This window comes from Cariama cristata, unplaced genomic scaffold (assembly GCF_000690535.1).
Source record: "Cariama cristata isolate BGI_N322 unplaced genomic scaffold, ASM69053v1 scaffold42539, whole genome shotgun sequence".
Lineage (NCBI taxonomy): Eukaryota > Metazoa > Chordata > Aves > Cariamiformes > Cariamidae > Cariama > Cariama cristata.
In genome coordinates this window covers 18,793-32,284 of record NW_009635981.1, presented here as the reverse complement: position 1 = coordinate 32,284, position 13,492 = coordinate 18,793, and the positions used below count along the sequence as shown (strand labels likewise).

General features: G+C 39.7%; 1 protein-coding gene across 4 annotated transcripts; it reads left to right on the top strand.

Moving 5' to 3' along the window:
- The first annotated feature begins 1,663 nt into the window (after positions 1-1,663).
- ANXA7 (annexin A7) lies at positions 1,664-13,492 on the top strand. 4 transcript variants are annotated; one of them, XM_009707740.1, is made up of 12 exons: positions 1,664-1,726; positions 4,610-4,826; positions 5,145-5,243; positions 6,356-6,399; positions 6,726-6,828; positions 7,118-7,212; positions 7,926-8,039; positions 9,274-9,444; positions 10,937-11,107; positions 11,216-11,291; positions 12,493-12,605; positions 13,135-13,492. In XM_009707740.1, the coding sequence occupies exons 1-12, from the start codon at positions 1,670-1,672 to the stop codon at positions 13,255-13,257; spliced, it is 1,383 nt and encodes a 460-aa protein (XP_009706042.1). In that variant the 5' UTR covers positions 1,664-1,669; the 3' UTR covers positions 13,258-13,492. The 4 variants fall into 4 exon arrangements, with proteins under 4 accessions (XP_009706042.1, XP_009706044.1, XP_009706041.1 ...); XM_009707742.1 differs by having other exon boundaries at positions 1,666-1,726; positions 6,359-6,399; XM_009707739.1 differs by having other exon boundaries at positions 1,670-1,726; positions 5,136-5,243.

Genomic DNA, 13,492 nt, shown 5'->3' with positions numbered 1-13,492 from the left:
TTGTTAGGTCCCATTTCATGATCTTAAAGGTCCTGTCCAACCTAAATGATTCTATGATTCTGTGTTTCTATGATTTATTGTACAAAATCAAACTTTTTATGGCTGTAGAAGCAGCTGAGTTGCTGTCACCAGCTGTTGATTTTGCATTATGAAAAACACAGTAAGTTGTACAGTGGAAATGATACAGTGCACCTCAACAAGTTCTACAGGCTTTACAATCCTGTCTTCTTAATGGTGTAACTTTAGCTGAATTACATGAAGCTGAAAAGCTGAAGAAGTGTTTGTTTGTTTTTTAATACTCAGTTTTGCTGACAAAATATTTTCCTGTAAGCAGAAAGTGAAGTCAGAAGGAAGTGTTGCTGGTCATTTTGTTCCTGAAAGGAGTTACAATTAAAGTCAGAAATACCAAAAGAAATGTGCTGTTGAAAGCCAAATTTAAAGTCCATTCAAGCAGCTGTCAGTAATAAATACTGTATAGGTACTGGTTTAAGGTGTTTCTTCTTAGGAAAATAAATAGCCATTAGCAGTGTTTATGATTAAAGCATAGATTTACAAATACCCTTCATGTTGTTCTTCCTCCTTTATTTATTTGGAAATAGTGATCCAAGTTTATCAGTGTGAGACTGCATAGCTGTGCTTCTCTGCAAGTTGTTTTTGGCTCTTATTTCAACTAACCTACTCAAAGTTTTAATGTTTTCCACATTAAGCCTCACGTGTTTTATTCTGTGACCACCTGTTGCCTTAATGGTCCAAAGCAGTAAGAATTCTGCTTTTAAATCCGTTTGGTTTGGCCAGTGAATACCTAGAAATGCGACTAATCATAAGCTGTATTGCATTCATTTTTATATTTCCCATGTCCTTTGACTTGTGCAGCTAAGGCGCATACTGTCTTAGAAACATGCCGTGAGTAACTCCCAGGCCCTGATCAGGGAATCTGGCTGGTTAGCATTAACATGATTTTTTTTTCCTGCCATTAAGTGTTTCCTAACCTGGCTAATGGCCTTGGAACCCCCTGCCCACCTGGATGGCAATGTGAGGGATGATCTGTGTCCTGTTCTGTTCCTAGTCCCCAAGCCCCTCTGTTAAAAATGGGACTAAAATGAAAAGTTACTGTCAGGAAACAGAAATCTTCTACATAAATGAAGTAATGCTGGGGGATTACACATGTTTCTATAAAATTATCATTTTACACGGGATAGATGGGGTACTGCTCTTCTCACAACAACTACCCCCATGAGCGGAGGAGTGCAGGGTATTGGGAGACAGGTGCTTGGTGCAGTGCAGGACCGGGGCCCTGCTCTAGCCTGACCCTTCTGTTTCTGTTTTGGCAAAAGGCTCAGCCCCCTCCTGCTGGCACTTCGAAGTGTATCCTGTATTTCGGAGTTCTTTTTGGAGGCTTCTTACCATGCTTCAGTGTCTTTCTGACCCTAAATAAGAGTGGTAGTTGATTACAAAGTTGAAGATGCTTCCCTTCTGAATTCTGCTTGCTGTGGTCATGTGTGGGAAAAAAAGAAAGGTTTTGTGGGTTCAATAGCTGACAAGTACTCCTGAGCAATTCTAAACCTACTAAACCTATTGTTCAAGTGATTTAACAGGTAATTAGCAAGCAAATAACTACTACAAACTCCTATGTAGTGCCTTGACATGAAAATATCTTTTTTCCCCCAGAATGTCATACCCAGGTTATCCCCCTTCTGGCGGCTACCCTGCTTTCCCTGGTTATCCTGTAAGTATGGCTCTTGAATGTGTTGCGTTCTTAATGTATTTATATGCTGTGTTGAATACCCCTTCTTACTATGCTGTGTGTGTGTAAATAGTATCTGTCATTCATATACAGTATTCTCTAGAGATTATGGTCTTTGTTTTCATCTATAAATCCCTGAGGATGACTTTACAGTTGCCTCGTTAGAATTCCAAGAAGGAAGTTTAAGATTATTTTTTTTTGCCTATTGTTGCCCATTGTTGCAGAAAGGTTATTGATTATTTGGTCTTGTTTTAGTTTATCTTTGTCTTGTGAGTTTGTTGGGGTTTTTTTAATATAGCTAACTATCTCAGCAAATAATTTTTTTTAAAGTGTCAGGAGTTCTTACATAAATATGAGGGTCAACGTACAGGGTCAGAGTTAATCTCTGAACCAGTCTCTACCAAATATTCCACATACCTGTATCCCAGGATTTAGAGAGATGCTGAACAAACTTTAGTGGCCATTACCCTCAGGAAGAGCTTGGAATGCTTTACTGAAGTTAGCCTAGCTTTCATATGACACCAAGTAAATATTTTTCTGAGGATAAAGGACACCGTACCTTGACTTTGACCCCCTATCCTTCAGCCGCAGGACTTTGTTCCACCTTCAGCTCATGACTGAATGGACTAAAAATTCCAGTGAAACTTAATGGAAGGCTGGAATGTATCAGGTGTGGCTGGTACCGCAGTCTTTTTGATATGCCTACATCGTTTTTCAAAGCTAGATGCAACTGTGTGCTTTTTATTAGTATGGCATTGATCATACTGTAATTGTGGGAATTTTATATGGTCTGTGTTTTATGTAGTACATAACTAGACTTAAGCATGGAGCTCAGCCTGGATCCCATTAAGATACTGAAAGGCTATAAATACATGCACTATATATAAATACATGCAATGTATTCTCCAATTATTTTGCTTTACAATTTACCCTTACTCCCTGTAAAACACTAAATTCAGTCAAACTAAAGACAAACATGTTAGAAACCAGACTTTCTTAACTCCAGGATTTCTTTCCCCCCCCTCAAGGTTCTGATGAACCGTCATGATTGTAGCTGTAATTTATTTTTAAGTACATCTGAAAATATTTTTTTTCTTAGCTAGCAGCTAAAATATAGCCAAATTCCTTGGATTAATTTAAAAGACCCTTTAGATTCAATATCAACGATGCTATGTTTCCTAGTCTCATTGATAATACCCGAAGTGATAACCAGTGCAAAAAAACTATGGGAAATTATTTTCTTCTGCAATAGTGAGTTATGTGAACAGGGCTTTTGAGGATCCTAATTTTGGATTTGTGAATCTAAATTCCATTAAAATCTTTTTGTTGAGTCTGGCAGAGAAAAGTTAGACTGTACCGCTGGGGAAGAGAATATTATATAACCTGGGCACAGTAATCTGCGGGTAGAAGAGCTGAGGCAACCAAACCAAAGGAGAACGTTTGAGCTAGACCTTACTGCTTTGCAGTTTACTTCTGTTTTCTGGGATCAAGAGTGAGTGTGTACGGTATGTAATGTGTGACTCAGATTTCTAAAGCTAGATGGTAAAGATGATTCCCTGCAAGTGAGTCATGAGCCCATACATTATGCTTCGTTATGAAGCTGATTTTAAATATTTGATTGTTAAGATGAAGTATATGACTTTTAACTTACAGTGTTTTCCCTTAGAGATCCTGGTCATTCAAGTAAATATTTCTAATGTATGTTAATGCTAATAGCAACATTTGTAGTATGACTGGTAAGTCATACATATAGCAAAACGAAGGGATATAGATGTTTGACTTGTTCTTTTTATTTAAAACCTGTAATAGGTGTTCAGTCTGACTCAGTGGTCCAGATTTAGTCATTGAATGTCCATGCTTTATAACCTGGATTCCAAAGGAAATGGAATAAAAAAACCCAAACACCTCTTGTAAGTTCTCACCATGTCACATTTGAAAATACTGGTTGTGCCAGAGAGGCAGAAGTTTCAAAGGTACTAAGCTCTTAAAAGTCCTATAAAAACAGGAGGTGAGCTCCTGATGATTCATAGAGAGCAAGCCTAACTGAGCTCACCTCTTAGTTATGCAGGACAGAAGTAACAGCTTTCTAGTAAAGGGGCCCTGGAGGTTGACAAGTCAAATGTGGCTCAGCAGCGCGTGTCCCTGGGGAGGAAGGCTAGTGACTACCAGGCTTTAGCAAGAGTGAAGCCAGCAGGTCAAGGGAAATGATTATGCCTCTGTGCTCAGTGCTCATGAGGCCACATCTGGAATAGTTGTGGCCTCCCAGGACAACAGAGACATGGACAAACAGGAGCGTGTCTAGGGAGAGCTGCTCACCTGGAGAAGAGAAGGCTAAGCGGAGATTTCAGCCTTCTGCTGCATAGGAAGGAGTGACAGAGACATTGAAGCCAGACTCCTGTCAGAGGTACACAGTGAAAGGGCAGCTGGCAACAACCACAGGTTGTAATTGTAATTTGATTTGATGAAAACATTTTTCACCATGAGAATAGTCAAACACTGGAACAGGGGCCCAGAGAGGCTGTGGATTTGCTGTTCCTTGGAAAACTGAAAACTTTACACGGCCTTGCATGACCTCATCTAACTTTGAAGCTGGCCCTGCTCTGGAGGCGGATAGGATCAGAGGACATCCAGGGGTGCCTTCCACCCTGCAGCACTCTCTGATTCTCTGTCAACATGGGAGACACATCAGAAAAACAAACCAGGAGGCCCTCATCCTGGCTTCAGGAATTCTGCTGCTGCCACTTCAAGTGCTGAATCTAATTATAGAATTCACATTATTATACACGTGAACATTTTGGTAGCTTGAGAGTTTTTACTCTAATGTCCTGTTAGCAGGTGTACAGACATCCCATTTTTGTGTTTCAGCCGACAGGACAAGAATCTGTCTATCCGCCAGCTGGTCAGTACTCCTATCCCACCGTTCCTGGAGGATACCCTCCAGCAGGAGCGGGGACCTATCCCGCAGCACCACCGAGTGCTGGGTATCCAGGCACAGCAGGATATCCTGCTCCAGGGGGCTACCCTGCCCCCGGGGGCTACCCTGGAGCGCCCCAGGCTGGAGGAATGCCACCTTATCCTGGAGGTAAGATCCTTTGTTAGAGTACCCCTCAGGAGTGATTTCTGGTGTAACCATTCGCTGTGCTTGGTGGAAGCAGTAAAGCAAAGCAGCTTTGTTCAGCAATCAATTTAGACAGCAGCATGCAGGCAGAAAGACAGATTGCTATCTAGCAGTAAACAGCTGCATGCTGATGGCAGGGCCTTGATGGTTTTGGGCCACTGCACAGACATAGAGAAATTAGTCTCTTGCATAGCTCTGCTCAATAACCTGGCTCATGTTGTGTCAGTCAAGTACAAAATGTTAAGCATGGTAAAGTCTTTCTTCTTCTCCTAGCTCCTACAGGCCCTGGGTTTGGTGCGCCGCCCGCTGGCCCTGGCTTTGGTGGCTATCCACAGCCTCCTGCCCAAAGCTATGCTGGAGGTGGACCAGCACAAATTCCAGGTATGTTGGATGTAAGAAACTTTAAACACCCAAGGTTAAAGCAAGAGATCCCAGGAGAGGTAGTAACAAATTAGGCCCTTACCTTTGTTACTTTTAGCTGTTGAGGTTTGTATGCTGTACACCTTCTACCACATTTCTTGACAAGGCCACTGAAGGGCTGCCTGATGAAAGCCATCTCTATGGGTGCTACGTCCAGAAAGGATGGCCGTTGCTAATTAATGGTCATGATGTAGTGGTTTAGGTGCTTATCCTTCTTCAAACTGCAAGTATCTGGTAAGAACTGTGAAATCCAAAGTCCGCGTTCAATGAGTTTTTAGCTCTTCTGTTAATCTCAAAGAAATGGATGCATTTTTCAGATCCGTTTGTTAATGGTGATCCCTGGCAGAGTGGGGGAAGTGGAAAGGACAATGCACACAATTGCTTAAAAACGGTGCAGGGTTTTTAAAGCCTGGAGTGGTCAGTTCCCATCAAGATGATTTTTGTCCTGGAATGTATCAGTTGTGTTTGCAGGACATTAAGAGCAGCAAAACCTTTTTTTAATGATTGCTTTGTTAACTTTAATAATAACTAAGTGGCCATTAAAATGATAAAAATTGTACATCTATATTATGGATAAAAGTAAAATTCCAGCACAAAAAAATGTAGTTGTACCTTTTGTATTCACAGTGCTTTTGATCACAAAATGAGATTCCTTCAATTTTTTTTGCACCGATGAATTCTTAATATTTATAGGTTTTATGGTAGACATTTTAAAGTGCCTAATACAACTTTAAAAGAGAGCATGGGACACGCATTCTTCATTTGCATGGGCTATCTTGGCTTTTTTCAAAGATAGCAATATTTAATAAGGAGGGATCCTTCCAGTTCCCACAGCACCAGTAAATTTAGTATTTTTAGAAGTGCCTTGCTAGTGTATGTACCAGAATGCATCTGTGATTGCTTCTTCCCATCATTCCCAAGGGCAAGAAGTTCAGTTACTGATCATTACTTAGGAAACAGGTTTTGTGCAATGGTAGGTCTGTAAATGGCTTTATTTTCAGATTAGATAGCATTTACATAATAAGAGGAGACCCAATTAATTCTTTTTGTCTCGTTCTTTAACTTATTTTCAGTAGGATATCCTGGTGGACAAGCACCATCACCAATGCCTGGTCCGGTATGTGCTGTAGCCTCTTCTATAATCAATCTTACGTGGGTTCTGTAGTTTCAATGTTTTTACCACTGGTTTCCAAGAGCTTACAGCGCCGAGTTCCCAGCTACACTCAGAGTACAACCTGAACAAAATCATAACCCTGTAAAAGCATCGCTTTGGCATTGGTAGGCTAAAGCTGTTCAGCACAACTAAATGTCACCCTGATTCTGTGTTAGAAGAAAAAATGGGGAACTAATGGACAACTCCTGAAGTACTGATTCCAAAGTTGTGATTTTAATTTGAATTTCTGTTGTGCAGGATAGCTAGTTACATGTGACTCTTATTTTCAGCCTGCAGCAATGGTTCAGTGTACCCAGGGCACAATCCAAGCTGCTCCAAACTTTGATGCTGGAAGGGACGCAGAAATTCTACGCAAAGCTATGAAGGGGTTTGGTAAGTAAGCAACAGAAGCTTAAATTTCTATTGAACTAACTTCTTAATGCCATTTTGTTCTTTTTTTCAATTTTTATTTAACCATACAATTTTTTCTCCCCAAGCTTTTCAAAAGTCACAGTTCCAAAATGACTTGGGCAATTCAGTAGATGAAGTTACATAGCAAATTTGGTAGACTTAAATGGTAGTCATTTATTATGTAACTATGCCGAAGTGCAAGATTATAAAATGCATAGTCTCAGAGAGATTGTTATGAGTTCTGACATGAGATTGCCCTTCTGTTTCCAAGGAACTGATGAGCAGGCTATCATAAATGTTGTTGCTAACCGCTCCAATGATCAAAGGCAAAAAATCAAGGCAGCTTTCAAGACTATGTATGGCAAGGTATGTTCCTTAGTTCTTTGAATCAGTAAAGAAAACCAAACTTTAAGCTGCTTCTTTAACTGCCTGATTGCATTTTAGTCCTAGGGAATGGTTTGGGCATTTTTTAAATGCACTTCTTTTGGTTACATTCCTTGTGTACTGGGGGACATCTGGTATTTAACGCGGTGTGGTCCTGATACCTGGCAGAAACAGGGGTGGGCGAAAGCTGGGGGCTGGCTCTGTCCCTGACCAAACAAGAAGCTTCTCTGCTTTTGTAATGCTTGATAGATAGAAAAGAATCAAGCTTAAAATGTCCTTGTATTAGTGTCTGAAACTACGGAGTTTTTTATGCACACAAACCAGCACTGAAATCTGTTTTTTTCTAAGAAACAAACTGTGAAACTGGTTGAGGGATTGGTTAGTCAATAAAAGGCCAAGATAATTTAATTTCTTCCCTCTGTCATTTTTGCAACTTGAAATGAAATTTTATAGTTGTGGCATTTTTCAGGACCTGACTAGGTCCTAATTAGTGAGGAGATAATGGAGAAGAGCTGAGCTGTCAAAGTTTTGGACAGAGGGAAGTTCTTGATAAGAAATAAAACAAAGCGTTACAGGAAAAATGGCACAAAGGTAGAAATTAGTCACAAAAGTAAGTTCTAGTTTGATCTTTTTCCAGTATATAATCGACATGGCTAACACTCTCCAAAGCCCTTTTTGTGTTTATAATTGAACAGGATTTAATTAAAGATCTGAAGTCTGAGTTAAGTGGAAATGTGGAAGAACTGATTCTAGCACTCTTCATGCCTCGCACCTACTATGATGCCTGGAGTTTACGTCATGCAATGAAGGTATGGTTTTCCTGTGAACGAAGTAAGTTTAACGCCATCTTAAAATGCTCATCTAAGAAAAGAGAATACCTGATGCCTGGACTGTTGAAAAATCCTGTAGTGGCAAACAAACTTTGGGGCTTAAAAATTTTTTCTGCTGCATCCCCCAGTTCCAGCCAATTTCTGCAGGATTAGCCAATTCAGAGCAGCTGTCCACCCAGCAGAGGATGAAATGCTGCAGGACAGAACTTTCCCCTCTGCCACTTGGTCGTAACTTTTGCTAGAGCCTAGAAAGGGCCAGGGTGCTGTTAAAACTGTAACCACTGTCTAAACTGAAGGTACATAGCTCTCCTTACTAGGAGCAAACCATTGTTACTGAAAGGTATTTTTGGATTATCCCATTTTTTTTCTAAAAGGACAACAGTGAAAAAATACGTAAGGTCACATGATGCACGTACTTAGACTGCATTAGAGATTAGGTGAGCTAGTTGGTTTAAACTTTTACTTCAGGTAAACTGGTACATCAGTTTACCAGAATTTCTTGCTTGTTTGAGCTACAGCAGCTAGCAGGTGGCTGATACTGGAAACAAGTTGACTCAACCCATGTATGAATGCAGACCTTCTAAAGAACGTGGAGCTAAAATGAAGATCTGGCTTTAGTGGAGGCAACCGGCACTCTTGACCATTTAAAAAAATTTGTAATACAACATTACCTAGAAGCCTCACATAGATCACTCCTATCTAATCCTTGCCTGAATAGAGATGACCATACCAGTAAGATCTCATTGCACACAGAACTCACAGTTAGTTTTCATTCTGGGGAGAGGGAAGCGTCTGTGAAAAGTTCTTGTTGGTGCTGCTCCATGTTGTGGAAGCGGCCACACTTGGAATAGGGAACACACTTGTAACACTGACGAAAAGAGAATTTACATGTGTATCTTTGGATTTAATGATTATGATAAGGTTCCACGTTCCTCCAGTATGTTCCAGATTAAGATTGGCAAAGAACTTCCTTCCTCAACCATTTTCCAGTTAACTTTGGCTGATGTCAGTGCTGTGGATGTACAGTTTTGGGATATTTTTTTTTAACTGGTGCAGAACTGACATCTTCATTCCATTGTAAGTATACAGAAGACTTGGTGCTTGCAAAAAAACCTGCAAGTTTTGAAATAACAGATGACTGCTTAATTTCACAGTTGAAGAAAACTGAATAGGTGGTGCTTTGTAGTTATGCCCTCTTTTCCTCTGCCTTCAGGGAGCAGGCACTCAGGAGAGAGTGCTGATTGAGATCCTTTGCACAAGGACAAACCAGGAAATACGAGAAATAGTGAACTGCTATAAATCAGAATTTGGAAGGGACATTGAAGAAGACATCAGAGCAGACACTTCAGGACACTTCGAACGATTACTTATATCAATGTGCCAAGTGAGCTTTATTTTTTTTTAATAAGATAACACTATACAGTCTGATTCGATGCATGTAGTTATAACGGCTCTATAAATAGCCTGTGTATGCTTAGCAAGAGCCAGGTTTTTAAAAAATTATCCCTGACCATTAATTTATTCCCTAATGACAAGATATGACACTTCTGTTCCTCTTCAAGGAAGGGATACTTCCTATCTACAAATCTATGATGAACTGTGTGACCTAATTTATTCATCTCGGAGAACTGATGTGTAAATACTTTATTGTGCAGATGCGATCAAGTGGTACTAATAAAGCAGTGCTCCATACTGCTGTTAAAGCAAGATGCTTTTTGTTTTTTGCATACATTAACAAAATAATTTGGGTGAATCTGACAGGATAACCTTTATGGTATGTAGGATACCTACAAACAAGCAAAGAGATCCCATAGGGCAAAACTTACCTCCCAAGTTACACCACGGCCTTCCTTCCCTTCACACCACCAGCATTAGGGAGGTGCTATATTGAACTCAGATGAACACTGGAGCTTGCTTATCCCATATCGTTTACTAGGGCTCTTTTTGTGTTGAAGAATAGTAACTTGCAGTTTTCCATGTTTAGGAAGAAATACGCACTAATGCAGCTCCCCCCATTTCTCTGCTCAATCTGCCTATTTGCTGTTAGAATTTCTATGACAGTTCTCTGTCTCGTTTGCCTCTACCTTTGTGAGAGTTCAGCTGTGCACTAGGTGCATTAAAAAGTCAAAAACCACAAGAAAGCAAACCTTGAGAAGCTCATGCTGCTAATTTTTATTTTGATAAATCCAGTAGTTGACAATAACTGACAATGACATCATTTAAATATTATATTCACCACTATAGATACAACAGTATTTGAGAGCATGTATTCAGCCTACTCAGCCAGCATATTTAGCAGTATCCATCCATGCACTGGCAGGAAAAAAAAAAAAAGAAAGCAAGCACATAAAATGTCATATAAGCCCTACTCACATATTACAACTATTAGTAAGTGCTTTCTGGAGACATTCTTACTTGAGGTTAGCAAATTCTAAATAAAATAGAAGACCTGAGATATTTCAGGTGTGCATATTCAGTAACATAATTCATTAGTTCATTTGGGAAGATTCTTTGCAACTTGAAGCCTGGAAACAAATCAAGAGAAACCTTACATTATTAAGTAAAATAGAGAATTAAGTACAGTACTCAAATTAGAATTATGAGATGGTGTGTAGGGGTGAAGTTATCTGAGTCAGTGCATCTACAGTTTAAAGCATGCCCTGCAGATAGGGTTCTGGGCCACTTTTGTATTTGTTGCCTGGAAGAAGTACTAAACCAAAGAGTAGTTTTAAAGGAATGTAATGTATTTCAAACTGGTTTCATTACTCTTTCTGCTTCAAGATTTGAAAATACATGCTTGAGGTCTACACTGTAAGCAATTAAAGCACAGCCTTCTCTGTGTAGTTCCATTTGACATCTGTTGTCTTTGCTTTTAGGGTAATCGGGATGAGAATCAAACTGTGGATTATCAAAAAGCTCAAGAAGATGCTCAGCGTCTGTACCAAGCAGGTGAAGGAAGACTTGGGACTGATGAATCTTGCTTTAATATGGTTCTGGCAAGCAGAAGTTTTCCCCAACTCAAGGCAACAGTTGAGGCGTACTCCAGGGTAGGAGTTCTTCACTGATTTCAAATGAGCTTGGTCAGTGTATTTTAAATTAAGGTTCCAGTTGTTACTGCATTTCATTATCCACATATTAATCTCATTTATTTGTAGATTGCTAATCGTGATTTATTAAGCAGCATTGACCGAGAATTTTCTGGAAACGTGGAACGTGGTTTGAAGACTATTTGTAAGTGATATGTTCTTCTCTCCCCTTATCCCTTAGGAATTAAACCTTGTAAACATAATTGAAGAAGAATTCAATTCAGCACTGGCCATTTAGCAAATGAACACACAATCTGAGACTGCTACCACAAATGTAACTTCAATTATTCAAATTATTCACATTAAACTTATTTGGAGAAAATAAGCATCCATCATGAAGAAGTCAGTTTGAAACAAGAAAAGGCTACATAGAAGCTACTTGTCACTTCTCTGGCAAGGCAGGGAACTACTCCGAAACAAGGGTCACTGGTTAGTGCTTCTAGTTATATTTTTCAGAGCTTTGCAAAATGATGCAAGTACCAGTGTAACACAGCCATGACTCTGGTTGTGTGGCATCTCAGCAAAGACAGCTAAGCCACCCCAACACATGATCTCAGAACCAACATGAACCTACTTTAGGCACTGTTCCCATCCCCACCACCACCTACCCCCAAAAAGCTCAGCATTTGCTAAGAAAAACTTCAGCAGAATAGAATACCTGTTTTGAATTCACTTTTTCTTGCTGACTTGTTATAGTAAAGCACTTTAAATTTAGCACAATTTGCCGTTTGTGAGAATCAGCGTGATGTACTAGTGAATCTGCAGACACCAGTCCCACCAGTGCTTACCAAAATGACAGCATTTCTGTAGCCATAACAGATGAGCAGAATATAATCTGGGAAGTTTTGGCTTAAGAGTTTTATGGGAAAAATTCAGCTCTGAGAATCATGTAAAAGAATAAAGGCTCGTCTCTGAGAGTGAACAATCTAACTGAAACAAGATCCATTCTTGTTTCTAGTAACTACTAGAGTGAGAACTGTTTACAGTGGTACTTTTCTTAGTGAGATTCTAGCAATGGAACATGAGTAAAATACCTTGTATCCCAGGCCCAGCTATCCAAGGAGAAGAACTGTTCTTAAATGACCTATCTGAGAATTCAGTTTTCAGCCAGCTTTGAAAAGTGCTTCCAGAGAAGTTAACTGCTAATAAGCATAAGTTTTCATGTGAAGGAGTAATTCCTTTGGTCAGCTTGAAAATAAGCTTAGCTCTATAAAACATTTCCTGTAATCCACAGTAACTGGATCTTCATCTAGCTGTCTACAGCAAAAATCCTGAATTGACCTTGCCAGGTATCACTATACAGCATACAATACTGGAACTAATCCTAAAAATATACTTTATTGCAGTGCAATGTGCTTTAAATCGCCCAGCCTTTTTTGCAGAAAGACTTTATTACTCTATGAAAGGAGCTGGCACAGATGATTCCACCCTCATCAGAATTATAGTCACCCGCAGTGAGGTAAGAAACTTTCTTCTCTCTAACTGTCACAAGTAGCAGAAAGCTACCTACCCTAACCAGCTTTTCACTTAGTCCTTTGTTCACAGCTCTAGAAATGATGTATTGTAAGGAAGCTTTTATGGGGTTTGGGATTAGATGTACTTGTTAATCTGTTTTAAAGCCAGGGTTTATACAGTAATTTAATTATCTCTGGCTAGACAGTAATACTGCTTGTCTTCCTTCTTAACTGTGGTTGCCTGACCATGTAGCGGGTAAGCACCTCAAGTTCAAAGATTCAGCTGTTAAGAGTTAGGATAGTATGTTCCTAACAAAGCAAGGAACAACTGCTAGACTCTCTCCTTTGGGAGCTGCTCCCCTGTCCTTAGCGCGACCAGCTGGCTTCTAAGGCATGCAGAGTTCATCAGTTGTGCATTTCACCCTTGGCATCTGTTCCCTAGTCCGTGAGGGAGGGAGCGCGGGGTGACTGTCGAGGGGTGAAAATCATACACTGTGTCTAAGTTTTGTGCCTTTTTTTTTTTCCTTTGCATAGATTGACCTTGTGCAAATTAAACAGATGTTCACACAAATGTATCAGAAGACTTTGGCTACAATGATAGCAAGCGATACAAGTGGTGATTACAGGCGTTTGCTGCTGGCAATTGTTGGTCAATAGAAGAGGATTATCTGGCTTTTTGTTTTCTTTTTTAAAACAAACTGAAGGACATGTTACGTGCTTTATGCAGACACTGACTATCCTTGTGTGTAAAAGAATAATTTTAAACTTTGTATAATCAAATATGCCTTGTTGATGATTCAGTAAGCTTGTTGCACTTACAATTGCCTTAATTTACAGCACATAATATTCTTTATTGTATAATAAAAGATGTATCTTGTCTATGAGCCCCTAA